Source organism: Malus sylvestris, chromosome 3, assembly GCF_916048215.2.
Source record: "Malus sylvestris chromosome 3, drMalSylv7.2, whole genome shotgun sequence".
In the NCBI taxonomy this organism is placed as follows: Eukaryota; Viridiplantae; Streptophyta; class Magnoliopsida; order Rosales; family Rosaceae; genus Malus; species Malus sylvestris.
In genome coordinates this window covers 13486420-13513462 of record NC_062262.1, presented here as the reverse complement: position 1 = coordinate 13513462, position 27043 = coordinate 13486420, and the positions used below count along the sequence as shown (strand labels likewise).

The 27043-nt window shown below is 36.8% G+C and overlaps 1 protein-coding gene and 1 long non-coding RNA gene across 9 annotated transcripts; one reads left to right on the top strand and one right to left on the bottom strand.

Annotated features, from left to right (window-relative positions):
* Positions 1 to 9746: 9746 nt before the first annotated feature.
* LOC126616466 (uncharacterized protein C227.17c-like) lies at positions 9747 to 15078 on the bottom strand. Of its 2 annotated transcripts, XM_050284529.1 has the most exons (4): positions 15054 to 15078; positions 14476 to 14817; positions 12806 to 12924; positions 9747 to 10041 (listed from the first exon to the last, which is right to left on the bottom strand). In XM_050284529.1, exons 2-4 carry the CDS (start codon positions 14531 to 14533, stop codon positions 9928 to 9930), a joined length of 291 nt encoding a protein of 96 aa, XP_050140486.1. In that variant the 5' UTR covers positions 14534 to 14817; positions 15054 to 15078; the 3' UTR covers positions 9747 to 9927. The 2 variants fall into 2 exon arrangements, with proteins under 2 accessions (XP_050140486.1, XP_050140484.1); XM_050284527.1 differs by lacking the exons at positions 14476 to 14817; positions 15054 to 15078 and adding an exon at positions 13399 to 13805.
* Positions 15079 to 15705: 627 nt separating this feature from the next.
* Positions 15706 to 22943, top strand: LOC126616467 (uncharacterized). Of its 7 annotated transcripts, none has more exons than XR_007621168.1 (3): positions 15706 to 16151; positions 16690 to 16853; positions 17025 to 22943. It is a non-coding gene; the product is annotated as an uncharacterized LOC126616467 (long non-coding RNA). The 7 variants fall into 7 exon arrangements; XR_007621165.1 differs by having other exon boundaries at positions 15706 to 16504; XR_007621167.1 differs by having other exon boundaries at positions 15706 to 16853; positions 17025 to 17151; positions 17359 to 22943.
* Positions 22944 to 27043: the final 4100 nt, after the last annotated feature.

Here is a 27043-nt window from a genome sequence, read left to right as displayed (position 1 = left end):
AGCTTCACCCATAGAAGCTTCACCAACGAAAGCTTCACCCATCACAAAAGTTTCACCCATAAAAGCTTCACCAACAAAAGCTTCACCCACCACAAAAGCATCACCTACAAAAGCTTCACCCATAAAAGCTTCACCAACAAAAACTTCACCTACAAAAGCTTCACCCACCACAAAAGCTTCACCAACAAAAGCTTCACCAACCACAAAAGCTTCACTCACAAAAGCTTCGCCTACAAAGCTTCAACACAAAAGCTTCACACTATCTTGATCAAGATAGTGTGAAGCAAAATCAATTCATGGTACCCAACAAAGCTTCAACCTCAAAGCTTCACCTATAAAGCTTATATATATATATTTAGAAATTCAAATATTCGAAAATTCAAAAATTCAAAAAAAAAATTAGAAAAAAAAAATTGCCTAGGCCTCCTCTTCTTTGGGCCTAACAACTTTCATAACAAATATATATGAATGAGGAGTTTTGGGGTATCACTTAGAAAGGAAATGTCTCATTCGTCAACTCCCTCGACCGAAGACTTGGGGGACTCCTACCATATGCTACTGCACCTTGATACTTGGAAGTCTCACGACCACTTAGTGACTTGGATTTTTCAAGTCTCCAACCAAGAAGTTTTCCTCACTCGGGAAATTAAGGGAGCACTACCTCAACATACATGCTTCACTCACAAAGCTTCAACATACAAGCTTCAACAAAAGAAAATATTCAAAGAACTTAGTGAAGAAAGCCTTGGTGTATTTAACACAATACGTTGAAATGAAGCAAAGCTTGTTTATTGATATCTCTGATAAGTTACAAATATGTACATATACATGAATCAAAATAAACAAACAAGAGGGAGCCTTCACAAAGGTTGATCAGAAGAAGTCTCAGCAGTCAGCAGAGCCTTAAAAAGATAAGGCACTTGAGGGTGATTATTCGGAGCCTCAGTACTAGGCAGAACCCCAGAAGGAGGAGGCACCGAAGGTTGATCATTTGGAGCTTCATTACGTGGTATATCCCCAGAAGACGAAGGCAATAAATGCCCTTGAAACAAACCCACAAACCTCTGATGATCAAGTAAAATTTGACCATCAGATTCCTGCAACTGGTTGAGCTTCCTCTTCATGTCTGTAGCATAGTCATGTGCAAGCCTGTGCAACTGATTATTCTCATGCTTGAGCCATCTGATCTCCTGTTTGAGACTTATCACTTCATCCGCCAATGATTCAACTTGGCGGGTTCGAGTAAATAGGCGTTGGGCCATATTAGACACAGAACCTGCACACTAAACATTGAGAGCCAGAGAATCCTTAACAGCCAACTCATCAGACCGTTTGGAAAGTAGTATGTTATCTTTAGGAGTGAGAAGGTTCCTGGCCACCACCGCAGCGGTCATATCATTCTTCATCACAAAGACCCCAACAGTAAGAGGACCAGTAGGGGATAAGACGAATGGGCGCCATATGTTGTCTTGAGAAGGCATGGCTGCCTCTTCACCAAAGTTCAAGTCAAAACGATAGTCGGATGGGCCAGACATTCTCAAAACTGATGAAGGAGAAATGAGGTGCAATAAATCTCTGAAGTACAAAAATAAGGGGAAAATTCCTGCAAGCAATAACTCTCTGAACGTACTTCTTGCACACAATTGGTGCCCCTATAAAAGAAATGGCAACGGGGCCATTGATTCAAAAATCGAAAAAACACCATTCTCCGGATTTCGAGAAGCAGATTTTCCTAAGTAAAATATGTCGACAATCCCCACACGCAACATCAGCTCCTCGGGTACCATAGATAACTTTGCCAAAGATCTCTAACAAAGTTTAAACACATAAATTTTGAGGGTCCAGCTACCCTACCATTACCCACAAGGGTAAAGGAATAACACCACTGCTTGATAACTAGAAAGTCCCTGTGTGTGTCAACCTCCGTGCTCCATGGCAAGGCAGACTGGCAAAAATGCCTAACCTTTACTCACATTCGAGAAAACACTCCCAACAAGATTGCTTGCTCAAAAATCAAAGAGGCACTGCTCTCCGAATTTCGAGAGCCAGACTCCCAACAGGATTACTTGCTCAAAAATCGAAGAGGCCGCCCTCCAAATCTCAAGAGCCAGACTCCCAACAAGATTACTTTCTCAAAAATCGAAAAGGCACCACTCTCCGAATCTCAAGAGCCAGACTCCCAACAGGATTACTTTCATAAAAATCGAAGAGGTACCGCTCTCCGAATCTCAAGAGCCAGACTCCCAACAAGATTGCTTTCTCAAAAATTGAAGAGGCACTGTTCTCCGAATCTCAAGAGCTAAATCTCCGACAGGATTGCTTGTTCGAAAACTGAAGAGGCACTGCTCTCCAAACTTCGAGAGCCAGATTTCCTTGGATAAAGCTTGTCTGCAATCTTCACATGCAACATCAGCTTTCCAGATACCACAGACCACTTTTTGAAAGTGCTCTAACAAAGTTAAAACACGTGAATCTTGCAGCTCCCACTACATTACTATGACCGAAAAGGGTAAAAGAACAGCGTTATTACTCGCTATTAGGACAATTCCTATATATGTCGACCTTCATCCTCCACAGCCAGGCATAAAAATGCTCAACTTTTATTCACATCCGAAAAGGCACTCCCAGCAAAGTCTCTCGAAATACTCAACTTCTTCCCCCCCCCCCGATAATACTTATGCAAACAAGCCACACCAAAGCAAGAGTATCTCATATCATCAGGGTTAAAAGCAAGAGTATCCTATATCATGTTTTTTCCCTGTCTTTTCCTTTGCCCTTGCTCTTACCTACAGGACAAGGAGAAAAAACGCAATCAGTCGAAACCTGAAATCAAACTTTCGATCTGGAACTGATTGCTCAGAATCTTTGCATGGTTGTTTACCTAACATTGCTCTCAAGTATTCATCCTCAACTATTGTCAAGGTCATGAAGTCCTTCGGCAAATACCTCAGAACAGTTGATATGATATTGATGCTTTACACTGAAGCTGCCACGCATGGATGAGTCGCTGAGAAATAGTTCTCTGAATGACCATTTAAATGCAAATGTTGCATTCCACTCCTGCATTGGGGACAAATCCTGTAAGAGATTGAAGTAGAAGATCAATGGTGAGCTGGAACATATCACTACAGCACGATGCCCTTCCTATAGAACCACACAACCCAGACAAATGAGTCTAAATCAAATCTAAACCCAACATCGTTGCCCTATCTGAAGAACTCGAAAAGCTTCAACAACCTTTTGCTGACACCATCGCCAAAGAGCAAAGCTTTGCCATACCACACCCACTACTTTGTCAACAGCAAAAGTATCCCATATCATTAGGGTCAAATGTACTCTAGATTTGATGGACTTGTTTTGACCTTCAAATTCTTGAGTCGGCCTTATACTCTGGAGGAAACCAGAAAACCCTCCAACCCAATTCAAGAATAAGCCTGTGGAAAGTTACTTCTTCAAAAGCAAAAGTATCTCATATCATCTTTTTTCCATTTGCTTCTCCTTATCCTTGTTGCTGTTTACGACACAAGGAAAAGGAGAACAATCAACCGGAAGCCAAAGTCGAACCTCCGATCCAGGTTGCTTGCTTGGAAGTCTGCTTGCTTACCTTGTCTGTTACCTCCTTCGGCAAATCTCCTAACTCAGCGACTTGGGGGACTCCTACTACATGGTTTGATCGCTCTTAACCAAGCCTGAAACTACAATTAAGCTTCAAGTGAATTTGATACATTACCTTGTGCATCTCTACCAGTTAAAGATACCACCCATGGATGGATGAAGAGTACTTCTAGAGAAGATGTCACATCTACCTATGAGACAAATAAGGCAAGTGAAGACAATACCACACTTCGATACTTAGAAGTTTTGTGATTACTCAGCAGCTTGGATCTTGCAAGTCCCCAACCAAGGAGCTTCCCTCACTCGGGAACTTAGAAGAGCACTGTTGGTACCGTACTCAACCAATCCTGAAACTACCGAGCACCGGTCAACATTATACCGTCAAGGACCCAGAAGAGTTTCCCTCCAACCAGGAGGCCAATCACAACACAACACGTGTTGACATCAAAAGCCAATCATAAAGCGACACGTGTCGACATCGGAAGTCAATCACAACACGACACGTGTCAATGTCAGAACAAAGCTAGAAACTCTCTTCTATAAAAGGAGATCATTCTCCCACAATATTTCATAGTGTCATTTGTACTAAATCATTCATTAGTACTCACAAAAGGAGAGCTTGAACCTATGTACTTGTGTAAACCCTTCACAATTAATGAGAACTCCTCTACTCCGTGGACGTAGCCAATCTGGGTGAACCACATACATCTTGTGTTTGCTTCCCTGTCTCTATCCATTTACATAATGACCGGAGCAATCTAGCGAATGTCACAAACTTAACAATTTTTGTTGTACCAAAGTCCTCACTGATTTTGTGCATCAACATAAGTGTCTTTGTTTTTAATAATTCATTTCATTTAATGGAACGGGATTTTGGTATATACTAGGAACTAGAAGAATGTCTATCAAGATTGCAAGATTAAAAGACTTCTTCTATGAGATTTTTGTTTTTTTTGTTTTTATCATTTGATTAAGCTTTCTCTCTAATGTTTTTAGGAGTGTCAGATTGCTAGAATGAAAGATGAATTGGATTTTGGGTTACTTCATTGTACTACTTTCAACTTCCTACCGTTCATTTTTGCCGCCTACAATTTCAAACACTGCATCCACTGTGTAGATGAGAGATAAGGTATGGCAACCCTTCAGAGAGAGGTAAATACAATGTAAGTTGATTCCATCCAACCAATCTCTACCCCTTGATGCAACCCACACACCCAGTCCATTCAATCCACCCATTCAAACATATGCCGCCTCTTCATCCTTCGAATAGCCATCCACCTCAAGCACCCATAGTGGCGCTCACTACACATCCACCACAAGCTACAAGCTCTTCTCCTTCACCTCTCTCTCCAACCTCAAAGACTCCCTCCCCGTCCCCAAAAACCCGATCTTCTACGAATTTTCTAAACTTTGTGCTACCACCAACAACTTCCTCTCCAAATGCCTCTTCGCCACCTCTTCACCATCTGGCGTTGCACTTTCCATGGAAAAATGTTGTCATTTTCCAGTGTAAATTCTGAGTTAAGCTCTGCGTCGATCTGACTCAAAATCAAATTTTTTATTGGTAGTGTCCACGTGGCACAAATTTGATAACCACATCAACAAAAAGGGGGAACTGATGTCGTCATGTCATCATTTAATACCTAAATTGACATAAAACTTAACAGATGCATGACATTGAAATGAAATATAAGTAAATGTATGAGATTGAAATTTTTAAAGAAGTTGTATGAGATTGTAGTTGCATCCAAACCTAATAGAGCAAACTGTAATTTACCCTTTTACATAATATGATTGTGTAAATCTGAAATAGATTTTGTATAGAATCATATGAGATCTAGAAGATCTTTCCTTATACAAGTTATATTACTTCGAAAGCAAGTTTCTCTATCCTTATCTTTTACTATAAGTAAAGGCACATGATGTGAGGAATAGCACACAAAATTGCTCAAGCCAATTTACATCTCTCCCTTTCTCTCTTTGCCACACCCCTTTATTAAAATAGGCCACAACAACTTCGCTTTATTTTATTTTTTTAAGTTTTTGCCAAATAAAAATGAGACATTTCTAGTCTAGAGCCAAAAGTTCAAATGATGCAAAAAATTATTTTGTGACTATTTGAATTGTTGACCTTCCACTCGAACAATTTCAAAAAAAAAATTGTTTTCTTGTTTAACCTATAATTGCAACTATATTTGCACTCGCATAAGTGTCTCTACCACAAAAATATCAAGTTTTTCCGGCTTTAGGGATTAAGGATTAAAACGTAGAATTTATGATTTACAAACATTCAATATTAATCTTATGTGATAAATGAAAGAAGGCATCTATTGGAACCTGACATATGTCCATACATACCCGAAAATTCTTTCACAAGTATGGAAGTTGTTGCAGTTCTAAACTCTTCAGGAATGTGATTGTGTAAATCCTAGTATAAGGGCACAATTGAGAGAGAAAATACCACCAAAAAATCACCAAATTCCACTTTTTCTTCTAGTCTTACACTTTTATAAAGTACAATTCAATATTTTATTATTTTTCCTTGAACCGTTGACATCCTTTCGTAGTCCCAAAACTACTCAATTGGGTCCTCGAAGGAACCCTAATTCACAACACTAGTTGTATATTGTATCTTGTGTTCTAGCACGTACCTATTTTTTGAACCTGAAGTTTAACTAAAATTGAACATGTAGTTTCGAATTCAATGCTTTTAAACTCAAAGTTTTCATGAAAATTAAACCAAACCATGTCTATAGAACTCAAAATGTTCTACTTTGTGTCTGTAGATCTTTATTTCTTTCGTCCATTGCAGCATCATGTCAAACCTAAACAAACTCGACTTTACCGCCCTTGAAGTCTCTAAAAAACTATCAGAAGTGGGTCCAAGATGTGAAGCTCCATCTCACCGCCAAAATCCTCAAAGTTACTATTGCAGAGGCTATAGATGAACAGGTTGATAAAACTGACAAAGCCACAACCACGATCTTCATCTGAACGTATATGCACGACGCATTACAAACCGAATACCTTGCCAAAGAGGATCTACACACTATTTGGCTTGTTTGGCACTGCACTCTGATCACCAGAAAGATATCTTTTTGCCCAAAGTAAGACAAGACTGGCAGCATTTACGCTTCTAAGACTTCAAGTTTATGGATGAGTATAACTTTGAAATTTGTCGAATTCAACCACTTCTGAAGTTCTGTAATGAGGATTTGACAGAACAAAATATTATGGAGAAAACCTATTCAACTTTTTATGCCACGAATAAAACTATAAGCATATTCCTAAGAATATGGAATGCCTCCCAGATGGATTGTATATCAAAACCATACGAGTTATGGAAGCAAACCATGTGGTTGGCCAAGTCCGGGTTCCTAAGTACTTGCTTGCTTTGGCACAATCATTTGGGACATCTAGGAAGACATATGACACATCGTATCCTCAAAACATCTCACGGACAAGCTCTACCAAAAGTGTGAAACTCATTCCTGAGAATATGCCATGTAAAGCTTGCTCTTTGAGAAAACTGTTAACTCAATCCTCAAATACAAAGATTACTCATGTCCTCCCTCTGAAGCTTCAGAGGATGCAAGGGGATATTTGCAGACAATTTAAACATTTTATGGTGTTAGTTGATGCAATAACATGTTGTTCACATGTTTGCTTACTGTCCACACGCAATGCTGCTTTTATGAAACTCCTAGCATAAATTGTAAAGCTTAGGTGTCACTTTGACTGGATAATGATAAAGAGTTTATGTTGCAGACCTTCGACAATTATCGCATGTCAATTGAGATTGAAGTTGAACATCATGCATCCTGTTTTCACACCCAAAATGGCTTAGCAGAAGTGTTTATAAAGCACCTTCAATTGATCTCTCAAATCTTAGTCATGCACACAAGCTTCTAGTCTCTGCTTAGTGCTATGCAATTCTGCACGCAGCTATGTTGATTAATCTAAGGCCCACTGTTACCTAATCTTTTTCATCGTTACAATTGGTTACTAGGTACAAGCCTGAAATCTTGCACTTACGTGTGTTTGAGTGCACCATCTATGTGCCCATAATGTCGCCACTACGTTATCAAAATGAGTCATCAGATAATAATGAGAATATATGTCGGTTATGATTCACCATCAATTATTTGCTATATAGAGCCCTTGACAAGGGATCTCTTTATAGCACGTTTTGCAAATTGTTACTTCGATGAGACAATCTTCTTGTCGTTAGAGGGAGATAAGAATGTTAACGTTCCTGAAGAACGCCATGAATTGTCGTGGATTAACCTTACTATTTCTCATCTAGATCCACACATTACACAGTCTGAAACTGAAGCGCAACGTATTTTAATCTACAGATCGTTGCTGAAAACATGCTGGATGCTTTTAGTGACCTAGGAAAAGTGACGAGGTCATATATACCTACTACAACTTGGCTGCAAGAATATATGTACCACACGTCCGTCAAAACATCTTGCATGAAGGACGAGCCACCCCTGAACAACAGTTAGTTGCACCTGCTACAGGTCCAATACATTGGTGGCTAACCAATCATCTACTCCTATCCTAAAGCATGGCAAACATGTTGGTTTAAAGGATTAACAACTCGGAAGAGGAAGCCCACGACACAACCTAATGAAACTAGTTTGAATCTGACCATAGCCTACTCAACTGCTTCAATGCATGAGGTTATTCTAGATTACGGAAGCGTCCTTGAAGAGACAAATCCACTTTCCTAGAATTGTGAGACTTCAGTCCATTTTGCTAGTTTAAAATTAGAACTAGATCATAGTCGATGATGCTTTGCACACATAGTAGTTACTAATATCATGTTGAGTGATAACATTGAACTGCTTTTCGTTGATGAATGTTAACATAGAATTGATTTGTCAAACTGAAAACAAACAATTCAGTTCGAACTTGATTCACTTGCGAAAACGTAAGGTGTTTGGGCCCGTAGTTCGAACACCTCCACATATAAAGCCCTTTGGCTGCAAGTGAGTTTTGTTAAGGAATCATAATGAGAAGAATGAGATAGTGTGATATAAGCCATACATCGTGCCACAAGACTTCTCGAGACCATAGGATTGAGTACAAAGAGACGTATTCCCCCGTAATGGACGTTATACGCTCTGGTACTTTATCTATGAGAATCTTGATACAGAAATCTATACGAAAGCTCCCAAAGGACTTACATTGACTAAATCAAATATTTCTAAACTACGTAATGTCCTCTCAATTAGATTGAGGACTTCACTCAACGGTTGAAATAATCCAAGTTGTAGTGTAACTATTTGAGTGAGTATTTGATTAGTTAGGGATATGTCAATAATACCTTATGCCCATGCGTTTTTTGCTAAAAATTGAAGTACTAAATAAACTTGAAAATAAAGCGAAGAACAATAAACAATTAAAAAGATAAATTCTAACTACTGTAGAATGGAAAGCTAGCTAGATCGATAGAATGCAAAAGTGTGGTTGATGCTTGACGTTTAACAAATGACCTAGAGGGTCCTATTCATACTATTCAAAAATACAATCAACACCGGTTACAATTTCTCCGCTTTGATTGCCTCCATTAGCCTTTGATACAATCTCTATATTTCACTCTGAAGATTTGAACTTGGAAAATTTGTTCCAAAACTCAAAAATAGGCCCAAAACATTAAATGGAAAGAGGATTTAAAAGGCCAACACATTGAACGGGCCAAGGCTAAACCGAAAAACTAACTAAAATCAAACAAAATTCTCCTAATAAAATTGAACTGACTTGACTTTCGCTCAAAATTCATAGTTTTAAAACTGAACTGAATCGAGTAAAACTCTTCGATTCGGTTCTTGGTCATACGGTCAAAGTGAGCCGAACCGGGCTGATCCGAACCTCCTATTATATTCACAAGAATTAGGGGTGGGTGAGCATAAAAATCGAGAAACCAAAAAAACCAAGATGAACCGCATTAAAGAAAAAGGGTAAAAAACCAAGTTGACTAAAAAGAGACAAAACCGCATCATGTGAGCAATACTCATCATCGGGAACGCATGCACTGATTTGCATGATTTGCAAGCGTAACAGGAAATTCCAGTCAACTTGATCAGATAATATGATATCTTTGGCATTACTCTCTTTCTACGTACTGAAAAAATATTTGATATTATTGCTACCAAAGATCAAAAATGTTTATCTGCGTCCCGTTTGTGTCTTCAAATTAACCATTTGAGTTTCCTGACAAAAATAAACAGAATTCTACAGGAACGCGCAGATCTCTCGCCGATTGTGGGGAAAAAGTTCGACGAATGCTGGACTGAATCTCAGTCATTCCACTTCATCTAAATCTCCAAATTGTTCTTTCCAGTTAACTGATGCTTCTTCTGGAGTTCGAAAAGTCCAGACGTGAGACTTGCCTTTCTCCCGAGTTTCCAAAATTTCCTGCATTAAAAAAAAGGCCAGTTTCTAATTGCCTGAAAGAAATATATATCATCGATTGACAAGCGAGACTAAATTTCAGTCATATCCCTCGGTGGCAAATAGATGTAAATTTCTTAAAAGAAAATTTTGCAGATCCTCGAACGGATGGAGGAGAGCCAACCATCTGTTTGCTTCATATTTCACTTAATGGAGGACATGGGCATGGCAAAAATGTTAACAAGCTGATCAGTGCTGGAAATGTACTTTATTGAAAACTTATGTGAAGTGATCAACTATAAACGTTGTGGACCAGTTATCCACCCTTAACGTACAAGAAGCAGGCTAGACAACAATCCACAAGCAGGTACTTAAAACTAATTTGAGTATTAAAGAACAGCTCCTCTTAATCAGTTCATATAGCCGAAAAAGATAATCCCAAAATTTAGAAAACACTGAAGCCCAAAGGAAAGGACTGCAACTTTATCCCATCACTCCATCTCAACTACCCCAATATAGTTTCCAAATATCCTTTTGACACAGCAAACCAAGAATTTTTGCTTTCTAACCACCACCCAACAAGGAAGGAACACTTTAGGGGGGGGGTCTCTACTTGAAACCAATTCACAAACAAGAATTACAATTAGCTGGAACCATCCAACTCACATTTCCTTCCCTAAACAGTAGGACTCCAGTGCACCAAATAGCCAAATCCTTTTGGTGAAACACCGTCCAGAACAAAGTGATGGTAAATTTCAATTGGCATGGGGAGAAAAATATGCAATCACTCAATAGCTGAAAATTCTGGGGTGAGTTCAGCTGTTGTGATAGTCTAGGGTCAATATTCGACTTCTATGGAGGACCAAGCCACACTGGCTCGTTTCTTGGCCCCTATTAATTGGTTTAGGTCCACAACACACAAGGAAACTACTAGTGGTGATTTACTGGCATTGGATTGAATGTTCCTCGTAGTCTAACCAACTTCAAGAACCCACAAGTCCTGCTTCATACCTTGCAATACTCGAATCTATAAAACGCTTAATTTAAAACAGTGTAATAGCCAATGTCAAGTGCTATTAAGAGCTGATTCATTTGTCTAAGGACTTAATTTCTATCAGTCTCCTATTATTTAATGAGTCTTTCAGTTTAAGGTATTCTTTATAAAGAGACTGTACAAAATAAGATGAACAAGTCCCACCCAACCCAAACTGAGATCAAATATCAAAGAGAAGAACAGTCTAGAAGAATCACACTAAGGGTAATATCATTCAATGTTTTAGACCTAGAAGCCCACAAGGAAGGAAAAAAAAATGATTGTCCTAAGGTGAAGCCACAGTGTCTTCTTTATTCTAAAACATTCCCTATTTATACTTCACCAAACCACCAAAAAGAAAAGCCAAAAAAGCACCAAAAAGAAAAGCCAAAAAAGCACAGTTTCACAAGGTGATCAATATCTTGTTAAAACCATTAACCAAAAAGAAATTGCAGAGCAAAGAGTAAAAGTTTCTTGGAATCACCCTATCCACCCCAAAGGAAGAAGCACAATGTACCAAATTTGAGTCGCAATGGAAAAAATGTAAGATGTGATCCGAATATTCACCATTAAAGCTGTATTGTATACACCAATGAAGAAACAATGAAGTGTAGGGCTTTATTTTTTTGAAACAAATCCAAGGTTTTAAGTTTTTCATGAAATCAACCAAGCAAGAATGTGAACTTTAGTAATCTTATAAGGACAAAGGGCGTGAAGGAAAGGAATATCAAGGTAAGAAAGGAAGGGCAACTAGCCCCCTGGCTAACCCAAATTCTTTTATCAGGACAACAAGGAAGAAACACAACATTGCTAATGCACAACACACTGATGAGAAAACTCATTAAACTCCCTCTTACTTATTTTGTTTACTTTCCGATAAGTCTTTTAGGATTTTAATGAGCCATTTAAAATTTCTAGCCGCCATTGAGAATTCTATTTCCCTGTAACTAAGGCTATTCCTTATAAAGCAAAATCAATATGGTTTAATGAAAAAGTATGTCATGTTAAAGGCTAGCTACACCTCCTCCTTTACTTTCTTCTCTCTGTCCTCCCTATTATTTTCTATTTTTCCAATTTCTTTAAAATCACATTGACCCTAAACTTTCTTGCTTTAAATCATATCTATTACTTAGTCCACCATAATTATCGGCAACACCCACCTTACAATGTCCTACATCATCTAGACAAACAAACACTTAGTAATCCATTAAGTATGCTAGAAGTGTATTGTTTAGTTTTAGATAGTAACTTATGCAGATGGTAAGGCTTTATATGAGGATAGCAAACACCTCAAAAATCCTTGAAACTACAACCTGGGATGAATGTATAGCTACATGCACAGAGATTTAGCAGCAGTTACCTACTAGTCAGATGATCAATTAAAACTACTATAGTGGCATTGGCATGAAGCCAAAATTGAAGGGAAAGAACAATTTATACAATAAAGTGAGACCAGTTTCAACAATGTGTCCATGTCTATGCTCTCCTACTCCATTTTGTTGTTGTGAGTGCTTGAGATTTTCTACGCAGGATGTCACACCATCAGTCCTAAGTATTTAGATTTTGGTAGACATCAACTTCTCAAAATAGGCCTTAAATTAGGGGAAACCCCAATAAAGCAATCTGATTTATAAGCCAAAGGAAAATATCGAAGTGCATGTTGTACAATTACCAATGGAAAGACACAGAAATGAAGCGGAATACATTAACGCACGGAAAAAGGATGGAAATATATAGCCAAACTCAAAATCAAACCTGCACTTCAGATGACCGCTTCGTCTTCAAAACCAAGCAATCAACCAGAGAAGTCCATTTCCCAGAACAGTTATCAAGTGACCCAAGTCTATAATACTGCTGCATCTGATGCACCGGAGCTGCCAAACACGAGTACCCATCAGCAACAATTAGCAATAAGATTTAAAGATGTTTGAAGCTTCACTGACACAAAGAATCATCCACAAAATTTAATTGTCAAAAATAAAAAAATAATAAACCCACCAAGAATTTGCTTTTATAAGCTTGTAAGACTATCAAGTTTGAAGCTTTTTTAAGTGGGCAGCAATGAAATTGCCAGAAATTACCAAACTTCATTTGTGGGCAGGAATTAAATTGGCAGTAAAACCATTTCACCAGAAATTCAATAAAACCAAGTTGAAATCGACCATATATAAAACATTTTATGAACAATTATGCAAAACCCATGTTTCTGTTGAATTAAAATTAAGTTACAAGAGCCGAAAAGTACACAAATTTGAAGGAAATCGTAGCAAAAGCGAGCCGTACAATTGTGAAATTAATTCGACCGAAATGAAAGAGGAAGAGAATGCAAAGGAGGAGGAGGAGCGTACAATAGCAAAACCAGAGGGCGTCGAAGTAGGTGGCGCACGACAATCGACGCTTTGGCGGGGAAGGTGTTTCTTCCATTGAAGACATAACTGGCTGTCTCGATTGAGGGATTACGAGGGCGCGCTCAACTGATCCCGACGCTCTCACACTTAAACAAGACAACGACCAGATCGGCCTCTTGTTTTTGCAGTTTTGTTCTTTTTATCCCGGGGAAACATTTCTGAGTCGCTTTGAATAAGTGAACAAAGCGGCCAACTTTGTCGCGACGTATTACGGATCGGAGATGAGCGAATCAGTACAATAGATCAATAGACCTTTATATTCGTTAGTGATTTTGAATAAGGAAGGACTATCATGTCCTCCTCCTTTACGCAAATGATTTAGCCTCAACTAAACATGTTGATATACTACTTGCTTCCCTAATTGATTACGAATGTGCAGCGATAATAATTCTATGAAAGTCAACTACATTTTACACCTACCAGGTTTAGAGTGATTTTTAAAATAGACCACGTAATTTCCTACTCTCCCAAAAACCCCCCAAAGGGGTGAGGACCATTACACCCAAAAACTCCTCTCATGTCCCTCATCCACCAAATTTATTGATAACAAATAAAAATAAATGAAAAAGATATGAGCAAGGGACTATGCTAATACCCACAAAGACAAAAAAAAAACGATCAACGAAAACGATAATAAAGACAAAACAAAATGTCACGAGTATGAGCAGATGCTACAAAATCTGGAATCATAAACCATAGTAATTTGCACAACTAATTGCCCCAAACGAATCTAAAGCATCTACAACCTGATTTCCTTCTCTATAAAATGTGTGTACACATAAATCGCATTTGACGAAGTTGCCAAAGACAATTATTCCAATCCACCGTAACAAACCACGAACCACTTTAGGAGCCTTAAAAAAGATAGTGAATAACCAACTTGGAGTCTATTTCAATCCATAAATGTTTCCAATCTCCGACCTAAGCTATACGCATAGCCTCAATGAAAGTAGGAATTTATGTAGCAACTGAACTTTTGAATTTTTTTGTTTGATACAAAAGCACCAAGTACCCTACCTTTCAATGAGCGAAAAAATCCCCCAAAATCCAACACGTTCATTGGCACAAGATCCATTGATGTTAACCTTGAGCCACCCAACCATTAGCAACCTCCAGATGACTAGAATAAAGGATGGAGCCACAATAGAAACAGCGAGATACCCATATTGAGAAAATAGGCAACACTAAAGAGGATGAGCTACCACTTGAAAAACACACTAGAGCCAAGTCACGAAACCGAGTAGCTAGCCACGCATAATCCAAGAAAGCAGACTTGCCCTCAAACCGAATTTGATTGCAAAGAAACCAAAGTCCCCAATAAAAGTACAAGCCACTATAATCCAAAGTTTTCAAGTAGAACTAGGAAAATATGTAAGAAAAAGTTTCAGAAATGATATTGATTGAACCACTAAAGCTATAACAACCAAGACCAAATACCAACAGTTTAAGAACGTTCCAAAAAAAATGTGAGATAGAGACTCAACAGTTGAATTACAAAATGAGCAACGAGAAACTATCGAAACTCCCATAAGTTGAGGCACTGTATTAGTAAGGAGCCAACCATGTAAAAACTTTCCAAAATAGTTAGGCTTTACCTTGGTTGAATATGATGAGACCTTTTTCCCAAAGGCACTTGGATATTAAAGTTAAGCAAGTGAGAATAAGCCTTTTTAGCTATAAGAATACCAGAGAGAGATTCACACCAACATAAAGAATCGGAAGATGTCTGAAACGTTATAGGAGTAGCTATAATTAAAGCAGCAACTTTAGGAAAAAAATTAATGAAATCTGGCGGCAATTCAATGAGAACCACATATAAAGTCTCTCACTCGTGCTTTGATTGTATAAGCAAGAGCATGAGAGGTGTTAAGATAGGAAATCAAAAGACTGCCTAACCAATTATTAGATCAAAAAGAAACTTGAGAACCATCACCTACAATCCAAATTGAATGTGAAGAAATTATAGGGAGAACCTTTTTAAAACCCAGCCACACCAATCCAGTTCGAATATGTCACGATGTGATCTTGTATAGAGACCGGATCATCCAATACATGAAACCCACACAAACTGATGCCAAAGATTGATGAAACTTTTTGAATTTCACAATAGAGTGAAAAATTTTAGTATTCCTATTCCCTAGAGATAACCAAAGAACTCAAGATTTATCCTTCAAATGCGTTTTTTGTAACCGAAGAACCTCATGTACAAGCCCTCGGGCTTGCATTTCTCGTGCAACTCTTGTTGACATGTGGCTCGATATAAATCTTGGTCAATTACTTTGTATTGGTTATCCTTGTTTTTCTCTCCATCACAAACTTGTTTATGGCTTTACGTATTAGAAGGCAAACCATTTGTTTTGTAATAAAAGGAGCTCACGTAGAAATAATTTGTGTGAGCCAATTTGTGAGATTCTTCTTTGTACATTTGTTATCTCAATCAATTAATAAATTGAGAGTTATTTCTTTCATTTTATTTGTTCCATTTGGTGCTCAAGCACAACAATTGGTATCAGAGCCACTAAGCTCATCCATATCAAAGTTTGTATTTGAAATCTGCTTAACAAAGATGGATGATCAATCGGGATCCAGAGGCGCACATCCTTTGCCAGAAACACACGCTTCGCGTTTGGCAAAAACGACAATCCAAAATGCAAAGTTTGAAGTTGAAACGTTCAATGGAACAAATAACTTTGGTATGTGGAATGTGAGGTTAAAGATGTGTTGGCTCAACAAGATTTGGATCTGACGTTAGAAGATAAGTTAGAGGATATGGAAGAAGTTGAGTGGAACAAGTTAAATCGAATGGCTTTGCTCTACAATTCACTGTTGGAACTTGTGATTTTGTGGGACTCCCAGTCCCACATCACCCATTTCCCTAATTTAAGTCCTCTTTATACGTGTGTTCTCACACTTATGGTTTGAAAAGAATTGGGCCAAAACCATGGACCTTAGGCCTTAGACTTGAAGGGTGTGGGTGTATATATTAAATGTCAAATATGGGTCTTGGGCATTGGGGCTCTTGGGCTCGGATGGACGAAAAACAAAAGTTACGTTTTTTATTTTTGGGATTCAATTTTTCTAAAATGATAAAACTGATTGAACAATTATGTCCATTTTATAACTGATAAGAATGAACGGTTACATTTGTTCAAGTTATGTCATTATATATATGGCAATAAGATCAGAAACTTAACAATTAATTTCCAACGTTTCCTTTTTCATCTTACACAGAGAAACGCACAACCAATTCACCAAGAATCCAAGTTCGAGTGCAAGAACTTGGATTAGATAGTTGTATCCTGCAAGATAGACGTCCATTGAACTATTGCATGGGTGTAGGGGCGAATTTCTGTCTTAGGTGATTGCATTTGCAAGCCTCTATCTTCAAAAAACAAGTCAGTGATTTGTGATTTTATATGCAATTTACTTAAGTGTTTATATTTTGATATTTATTGTATCTGTTGTTAAATTTTTCATTCGAAATAAACTGTGCAAATTATATATATTGTATAAGTGACATTTGATTGGTTTCTAACATTCGCTTATGTCTTGCAAAACCTCAAAAGTATTTTGTCATGCGAGAAACGTCAGCTAAGTCGCTATGGCAAAAATTGGAGGACAAGTACATGACAAAGAGCAACGAAAATCGCCTCCATTTGAAAAAGCAGTTATACCAATTCCAATACCAAGAAGGTATGAAAATGATTACACACCTCGATTCATTTAACAAATTAATCGTTGATTTGTTAAATTTAGATGAAGATGTCAAGGATGAAGATAAAGCCTTGATTTTGTTAAATTCATTACCTGAGGCGTATGATCATTTAGCTACTACTTTAATTTATGGTAAAGACACCATAAATTTTGAAGATGTGTCTAATGCATTGATGAACCATGAAGTTAGACATAAAGATAAGCAAGTCCAGAATACAACATCAGATGCTTTGTTTGTTAGAGGCAAAATGAATGAAAGATGGAGATTCAATAACAAAAGAAGATCTCAGTCTCGACCATGAGGTAATTCACAAAATAGAAAATTATTAGACAAAGATGAATGTGCATTTTGTCATACAAAGGGACATTGGATAAAGGATTGCCCTAAGTTGCAGAAGAATAACAGAAACACCAATGCTAATATTACACTTAGTGATGATGAATCTGATTATGCTTTGGCTGTTACTTCTACTTGTGATTCTGATGTGTGGATTTTGGATTCTGGTTGTTTTCATCATATGTGTCCAAATCGAGATTGGTTTACCAATCTAGAAGTTGTAAAAGCGGGAACTGTTATTATGCATGTGATAAAAAGGGAGTAGGAACAATTTAAGTTGAAACACCATGATGGCATCGTTAGAGAATTGTCTAATGTGTGGTGGAAAGTAATGGGTTTAATGTAAATATGTCAGATGGTGTTCTAAAAGTTATTAAAGGTGCTTTGGTTATGATGAAGGGAATCCGAAAGCAGAATATATATTTCATGCAGGGGAAAACAGTTTTAGGTGGTGCAGCCACAATTTCTGAAAAACTAGATACTGACACACCAAGTTATGGCATATGAGACTTGGACATGTTGGTGAAAAAGCTTTTCAAGCCCTTGTGAAACAGGTACTGCTGAAAGGAGCCAAAACTTGCAAACTCGACTTCTACGAGCATTGTGTCTTGGGTAAGCAAACCAAAGTTAAATTTGGTACTGTTGTGCATCAAACTAAAGGAATCCTAGATTATGTGCATTCAGATGTTTAGGTTCCTACCAAGATTGCATCATTGAGTGGTAAGCATTGGTTTGTAACTTTTGTTGATAACTACTCTAGAAGAGCTTGGGTTTATACAATGAAACACAAAGATGAGGTGTTAAATATTTTCTTAAACTGGAAGAAAATGGTTGAAAACCAAACTGGTAAGAAAATTAAAGTTTTGAGGTCAGATAATGGTGGTGAATACACCTCTAATCCATTTTTCAAAGTTTGTACAGAAAAATGTATAATAAGGTATTTCACTGTTCGTGGTACTTCTCAACAAAATGGAGTTGCTGAAAGGTTGAACAGAACGTTACTCGAAAATGTTAGATGTATGTTGGCTCAATTTGGTTTAAGTAAGGCATTTTGGGCATAGGCAATTACATATGCTTGTCACATTATCAATCGTTTACCTTCGTCTGCAATTGAAGGTAAAACACCTATTGAGAGGTGGACTGGAAAACAAGCTTCTGATTATGATTTTCTTCATATTTTTGGTTGTCCAGTTTATTTCCATGTGACTCAAAGTAAGCTTGATCCAAGAGCCAAGAAGGCTATTTTTGTGGGCTTTAACAACGGTGTCAAAGGTTACCGTTTGTGGTGTCCAGATTTGAAGAAACTTGTAATCAGCAGAGATATGACTTTTGACGAAACTTCTATGTTACAAAGCAACTCAAAGACAAGCATTGATACAACTCAAGTTCCTATGAGAAGTTTTCAGGAGGTGGAGTTTGAAAAGATTGCTACCAATACTCCATTACATGTTTTGACTGAACAAGAAGTAAATGAAGGTTAAGAAGATGAAGACGCCTTTTCCCAGGATGAAGAAGAGGCTCATACCCAACAGCCTCCAGTTATAGAGTGCATTGCTACAAGCAAAGGCAAGAGAAACACAAAGAGACCAGCAAGATATAGTGATTATGTTACTTATGCTCTTCTTATTATTAATACAGAAATCCCAGAAAGTTACAAGGAAGCTATGAACAGCTCTGAAAATACAGAGGGGTAAGGCTATGGATGAAGAAATGAATTCTCTTGTGAAGAACAACATTTAGGAGTTAGTTCAATTGCCTTCCAGCAAGAGAGCTATTGGCTGCAAATAGGTGTATACTAAAAAAGAAGGTCATCCAGAAGAAAACAATGTAAGATTCAAAGCACGAGTTGTAGCAAAAGGATATGCACAAAAGGAAGGTATTGATTATAATGAAGTACTTTCTCCTGTTGTGAATCATTCATCTATTCGTATTATGTTAGCCTTTGTTGCACAATTTGATCCTAAACTAGTGCAACTTGATGTTAAGACAGCTTTCTTACATGGAGATCTTGATGAAGAAATTTACATGTCTCAACCTGATGGGTATCAGGTAACTAGAAAAGAGAAATGGGTTTGTAAATGATGCGAAAATAACTTAACACACAAATTAAACCCTCTTGTTGTCAATTGTAGTAAAGAATGTAAGTAGGGATCGTTCTAGGCCAGGGATTAGGAAGGATTGCTAAAACACTTGAAACTGACTTAAATATGTGAAAACAAACTTAAAAGTATGAAATTAAACTTACAAGACTCAAAACAAAGTCACAAGACTCAAAACATAATATAAAGACTCAAAACTGCCTAAAAACAACTCTAAGGCAGTTTCTGCCACTAACACAAAGTTTGGACGAAAATTGATTTTATCTTAACTCAAAACACTTAAAAACACAACTAGGACAGATTCTAACTAATTAGACACTCTAAAGTAAAGGGGAATTTGGTTTTGGATGAATTTAAGTAAAAACAAGTAACTAAAGACTTAAAACAAATTTTGGACGAATTTGGTGATTTTAATGGATGATGGGCAAGCTAGAAGGTCTTTCTCAACACATGACACACTTGCATATAAAACGATTTCCAGTTGCTTTTCAATAAATCGTGAACCTCAACACCCCAGATTAATTAGGTACGCTTAAATTAATCCTCAGATTTTCCTAATTTCATTGAATTGGATGATTGCATACAACAACCCAAAGCATTCCCCACAAGTTCCCTACATGAATTGCATAATAGAGATACAAGCAAGAATCATTAAGTTCTATGAAAATCATAAGCATTGACGAAACACTTGTAACTATGAATTGCATGAAACTTATGCCAAGAATTTACTTAACATGGTTGTGACGAACAACCTTTACTACTTGTGAATATAAGTTCATAACGATTAGGTGAAACTCCCTTATATCCTAGCATCATATTTATGCATGGAAATTAAGTGTGCACTCTCAACCAACATACATAAATCAGTTTTAATTCAAATGGATAAGTAAATTGAATTCACAACTTATGAATCACAACTGAAAGTAATCAAATCATATTGCAAGCATGAACAAAGTTTCAAATTCCCCCCTAGCTAAGGGGGGTTTAGTTTCTCATACTTACAAAGCAAAGATAAACAAATTTAGACATTGAAAACAAAAGAAAGAAAACACCTAAATGCTCCAACGATCCAAGTTGGACAGCAAGCACATCCAAGCACTTTCCTTTCCTTCCTTTGCTACAGCACAAGGTGTTGGTGAGTGTTTGAAGGTTTGTTTGTATGGAGGAATGGATGTGAGGATGAATGGAAGTGTTTGGATGAAAGTTGTATCGAAATAGGGATGAATTCTCTAGCAAAAACTGAATGTAATGGCTGCCACATACACTTCCTTTTATAGAGGAAGTGCATGGCATGGAGGGATAGATGGTTGTGTTAGCAATGATTCAAAGGTGAAAGTGAAGTAATGATGCAAAGCATAGGGGGGTGAAATGGAGTGGTGTTGCAGCTATGAATGCAAGTGGGGAACATGAATGATTGTGCACATGGTAGATAAAGGAAAGGGAGGTGGAATGGTGCAGAAATGAGTCATAGGTGCAGGTGGATTCATGATGCACGGCATGGGCAAGGAAAGTGAAGGAGTGGTGCATCAATGAGTGCATGTAGTAGAGGTGAAAGTAAATGAAATCTGATGGGTGAAGGGGACAAGGGATGCGCACCACTTGAGTGTAATGATTAAATGTAATGGTGCATGAAAACAGAAATAATGAAGGGGACAAGGGTGAGTGTTGTGGTAATGAGTGAATGTAGTGGTGTATTTTTTGCCCATGCCATGCCTTTCCTTTGCCCATGTGTGTGTGTTTCCTTTGCCCATTTGCACACACATGTTCCTCATCATTTCAACCACAAAACAAACACATTTTCTGCCCTCCAACCTGTCCATGCCAAGTTGTCCATGTGTGCTTTTCTCTTTGCCCATGTGTGTGTGTTTCCTTTGCCCATTTGCACACACATATGCTGAATTCTAATCTTCCCAAAACGTCCATCCTCATGTCTCCAAGTGCATGCAATCCATTTCAGCCCAAAATTGCTCCAAATTGCACTTTTCTTGCCAACTTTGTTATTAGGACCTACAAACATACGAAAATGATTTAAAACACTCTTATAAGCAAAAACTAACTAAGTAAGTGCAAGAAAACATGTTAACTAAGTCACATAAATATGCTCCTATCAGTAAATTGAATAAGTCTTTGTGTGGATTGAAGCAATCTCCAAGACGGTGGTATTTGAAGTTTGACGAATTCATGAGAGGTCAACACTATTTAAGAAGTCAATATGATCATTGCGTTTATTTCAAAAAGTTGCAAGATGGGTCTTTCATTTATTTATTATTGTATGTTGATGATATATTAATTACATCGAAGTATGTTAAGGATATTGAAAAGTTGAAAGCACAAATGAAGAACAAGTTTGAGATGAAACATCTTGGTGAAGTGAAAAAGGTACTCGGTATGGAAATTACTCGTAACCGAGAAAAATGCTTGGTGTATCTTACACAAAAGCAATATTTGTGTAAATTGCTTCAATGTTTTGGTATTAATGATGCCACCAATCCTATATTGCTCATGCCGTTGGTTTGGTTAGTCGCTACATGCCCAATCCAAGAAAAGAACATTGGCAAGTAGCTAAGTGGATTCTAAGATACCTACATGGGACTAGAGATGTCAGCTTATGTTTTCAGCGAAGTGATAATAGTTTTGAGAATTTTGTGGTTGGATATGTTGATTCTGACTATGATGGAGATTTGGATAAAAGAAGATCGACTACTGGCTACTTATTTACCATGGCCAAAGGGCCAGTTAGTTAAAGGTCCACACTACAATCCACAGTCGCTTTGTCAACAACGGAGGCCGAATATATGGCTATTGCAGAAGCTGTAAATGAGACCATTTGGATACATGGACTGATAAAGAATCTAGGAATTTATTAAAAGCAGCTACATTGTGATAGTCAAAGTGCTATTCACTTGTCAAAATACCAAGTTTATCATTCGAGGACAAAGCATATCAATGTTCAGTTTCATTTTATTAGTGAGATTTTGTCCAAAAGAAAGATTATTCTTCATAAAGTTCCAACTGCGGACAACCCAGCTGATATATTAACTAAAGCGCTCGGACCTGCCAAGTTTGAGCATTGTTTGAACATAGCTCATATATGTGCCTGAATATGTTTGTGATTACGAATCTCGCCAAGGTAGAGATTGTAGACATGTGGCTCGATATAAATCTTGGTCAATTACTTTGTATTGGTTATCCTTGTTTTTCTCTCCATCACAAACTTGTTTATGGCTTTACGTATTAGAAGGCAAACCATTTGTTTTGTAATAAAAGGAGCTCACGTAGAAATAATTTGTGTGAGCCAATATGTGAGATTCTTCTTTGTACATTTGTTATCTCAATCAATTAATAAATTGAGAGTTATTTCTTTCATTTTATTTGTTCAATTTGGTGCTCAAGCACAACAAATCTATCATCAAATGACCAAGATAAGCAATTTCCTCCTGTATTACTTCCAAATCATGCAAAGAATTATCGACAACAGAGATAACATCTCTAAAAAAAAGACTAGTTCCATGCCCGAAGCTTACCTTTAAGTACTCGCAACTTAGCTGCTAAGGATGACATTAGATCACCCAAAAAGTGAAGCCCAACTTATGTGTTAGAAACCAACAGAATAACATTTGAGCTTTCTAACCACATTATCTGAAAGGGAAAATGAACTCTTGGCACCACAGATACCCGACTAAAAGACATAAGAAGCGGGCAATGATATGAAGATATACGAGACAAAGTAGTGCACTCAGAAGAACCCCAAGAATCAACCCAATTAAATAACCAAATTCAACAACCAACACATCTATTCAAACTCATTTCAACACTCCCTCATAGGCCTCGTTGTACCCAAGTGAAAGGGAGATCTTTTTGTTGGAAAGTGAAGCAAACCACATTCAGTAAAACATAGTTTGAAATTTCAAGCAAGGGTTAGGGAGAACACATCCTCTTTTTTTCATGGGCACCCAAAACACAATTAAAATCTCCAAGCACAATCCAAGGTGTGTGACCATGAGAATTAAAGATGGCCCTGAGTTCCTCCAATAAAACATGTCGCTTAATATAGGTGATCTTGGCATATATATATACCCATGAAAATACACAAGAAATGGAATCTAAGTCACAAGAGATGGTCAGCTGTTATGAAGAAATCGAAATAACCTGTACTGACAAATTATGAACACGTAAAAGCCAAAGATTGGGCTCCAAAGGACCCGATTGTTAGTAGCCACATGGAATAAACAAAAAGAATGCCAAAAAGAATGATAAAGAGCTGACAGAGCAATAAAAGGTTCTGAAATACACACCATCATTGAAGCATGAGACCACACCAGTTGGTCTTGGCATATGACCAACTAATCTTCCTCCTCCACCCCATGAACCTTTAAACAACATATATGAAATAAAAAAACTTCTTGCCCTTGGATTCCATACAGGCATAACATAAATGCGTCATTTTTTTTTAACAAACAATATATCTACACTAAGGAGAAAGGCTAAGCTAAACCTTACAATGGGCTATTAGTTTCTTAAAAATCACCATTGCATAATGATAGGAAATTATTATTAACCATTCTTGCTTAGTTTTCACTAGGAATTAAGTGCATGGTTACTTTTTTGAAGTGTTAATAACATCTCCATAATTATTATACTAATGAGATTCTAATGACTTCGAGCTCGTTTGGAAACGCTTTTAAAATGATAGAACGCTTATAGTGCAAATGTTTTTGAGTTCCAAAAACCCTTGAAATACATTTTGGAAGAAACACCAATTATGTCCTTTTTGCAAAAAAACACTTAAAGTGATATTTCAGGATTCACTTGTACTTTGACTAAGGATTAGTTTCAAGAGCACTTTCATTAAAATTTAAAAGCGCTTTCAGTCATTTTAAAAACACACACAAACATACCCTTCATCTTGGTTCCGATTAAAAGTCTCACAACATTCCATGCCAACCTTTTAAACAAGAGAGAAAAAAAAACATTTGTAATATGTACTTTTATTTGGATATTATGTTTGTATAGTAACAACTACCAACTACATTTGAACTATGCATTCAGTTATTTGAAGCCTTGAAGAATTTGGTAGGGAATTCCACCAAGGGAAATTGTTCCCGCCATTTTGCTCAACAATGTGCTCCTCAGCAGTGAAAAGAAAATGACGAAATGTGTGCCATTAAGCTTCTATTGCATGGATCGGATTAACTTACTGAGTTAACTCACCACGGCTCTGAGTCAACTCTGCGTCTCTCGTGTACACGGGTATTGGGGTTTTGAACTTATTTATATTTATTACGTCTAAGTTAGTTATGTGGGGATGGATTGCGTATCAATACAAACGTTTCTTTGTTGTGCAATTGTTTTAATAAACTGACAATTGGAAAAAAAATCAACCAATACCAAACCTCATGGGATACTTAAGTTCGTGGGTGGTGGGGACAATGTAGAAAATATAAGTTTTGGTTTTTTTTTTATAAACAGTAATCTCCATGTGGTCGAATATCTTAGTAGATATGGTCTTGAGTTTTCACTTATGGGTCTCTAGTTCGAAACTCTCAATCTCCTAAATTAATTATAATAGTTTCGAGCTTTTCATTCCCCTTTCCTTAATAATAATATTTGTTTTAAAATGAAGATAATAATTTGCAAAGTCTCTACATAGATTTGAATATTTCACTTCATATACTTGAACATGTTTTTATAGTTTTATTTATCTATTTATTGTGATAAAAGAACATGATTTTATTTATTGATTTTTATTTTGTTTGTTATAAGTGATGGTTGGAGGTGAGAGATGCAATGGTGATTATTTACAAATAATATCTTACAAGGTTCATATTATGATAAAGTTTACAACGTTGAATTTGACATCTGACACTAAAATTAATAATAATAACTTTACTCATGCTTACAAAAAAAATTCTTTGAATTGCTTGATAGTCAAGAATTTTTTTTTTTTTTTTTACAAATGTATATCAGTTTGAATGTTTTCTCTTCTCGTATTAATGAGAACATCGTATTTTCTTTCAAAAAGTAACATTTGTTAAAATGTTAACTATATGTTTTATTTTCTTTCTCTTTAAAGCTTATACTCAATTGAGATTTTAAAAGATCTTATTATAATTTGATGAAAGTTGCTTTTTTTTTTCTTTGTTGGTGAAGATGCATGATTTGTTAATACCTAAAGTATATTGTGATATAGCTCCAAATTTATCAAAATCCTTCACTTTTTATAATTATTTAAAATCAAATTCTGATTAAATATACTACACCTTTTATAATTCTGTTTAAATTATGATATCCTTCATTTTTTTAAATTACTTAAAATCAAATTTTGATTAAATATACTACACCTTTTATAATTCTGTTTAAATTGTGGAGTAAATTGTAGCAATGGTCCTTCAACTTTAATCAAATTGAAGCAATGATCCCTCAACTAAAAATCCATTACCATTGGTCTCTCAACTTATCAAAATGTGTAGCTATAGTACTTTTCATCAATTTCGTCAAAATTTTGTCAAAATAAGTTATGTTGGAATAACTATTTATATAATTAGGGTTCCCCAACTCATCAAAGTGTAATTATGATCATTTTCGTCAACTACGTCAAAACATTTGTCAAAACAAGTTATGTTGGAAAAACTATTACTACAATTGGGTTAAAGTTAATGGACCATTTCTCCAGTTGAATTAAAGTTGAGGGACCAATGATAATGAATTTTTAGTTAAGGGATCATAGCTGCAAGTTTTGATGAGTTGATGGACCAATGGTAATGGATTTTTAATTGAGAGATCATTGCTCCAATTAGGCTAAAGTTAAGGGACCATAACTACAATTTACTCTAAATTGTGATTGAATACTCACCCTTCAATTTACCAAAATGGGGAAGTGAGGGTTTACAATTGTTACATAAAGCCGCCCCACAGGGTATCACAGAGCCGCAGCACACGAAATACCACACTACGGAATTATTTCAATTTTTGGTAAACATTGCCACGCAATAATCTGCGCCACAAAAAAAAATTGTATAAAACCAACTCGTCCGAGTTCAAACTGGCGACTCGTGAAAAAAACTAATTTGTCATCGGATAGTACTGACTATTTAGTCGAGTGTACTGACTATTTAATCGGGTGTTTGGTGCAGTACCGGATTAAAAACTCAATTCATCAAAGATTATCATGTTCATTTACTTCCTCAAAAGGAGATTAAAGAACATTTGGCACTGAGTTTCACAATTTAAAACTAGCAAGAGAGATGGAAAAAGAGCCAGCTTGATTTTGTTTTCAGCGACCCGACTAATTAATACCGACAATTTGGAGTGTATAAGTTATTCGGCGTACGTCCTATAAAATAGGGCGGACCGCATAAAAAATCCGGTGATAATTTAATATGGAATGACACCAAACACCGGATAGTATTAGATAGTACTATCTGTGTTATCCGGC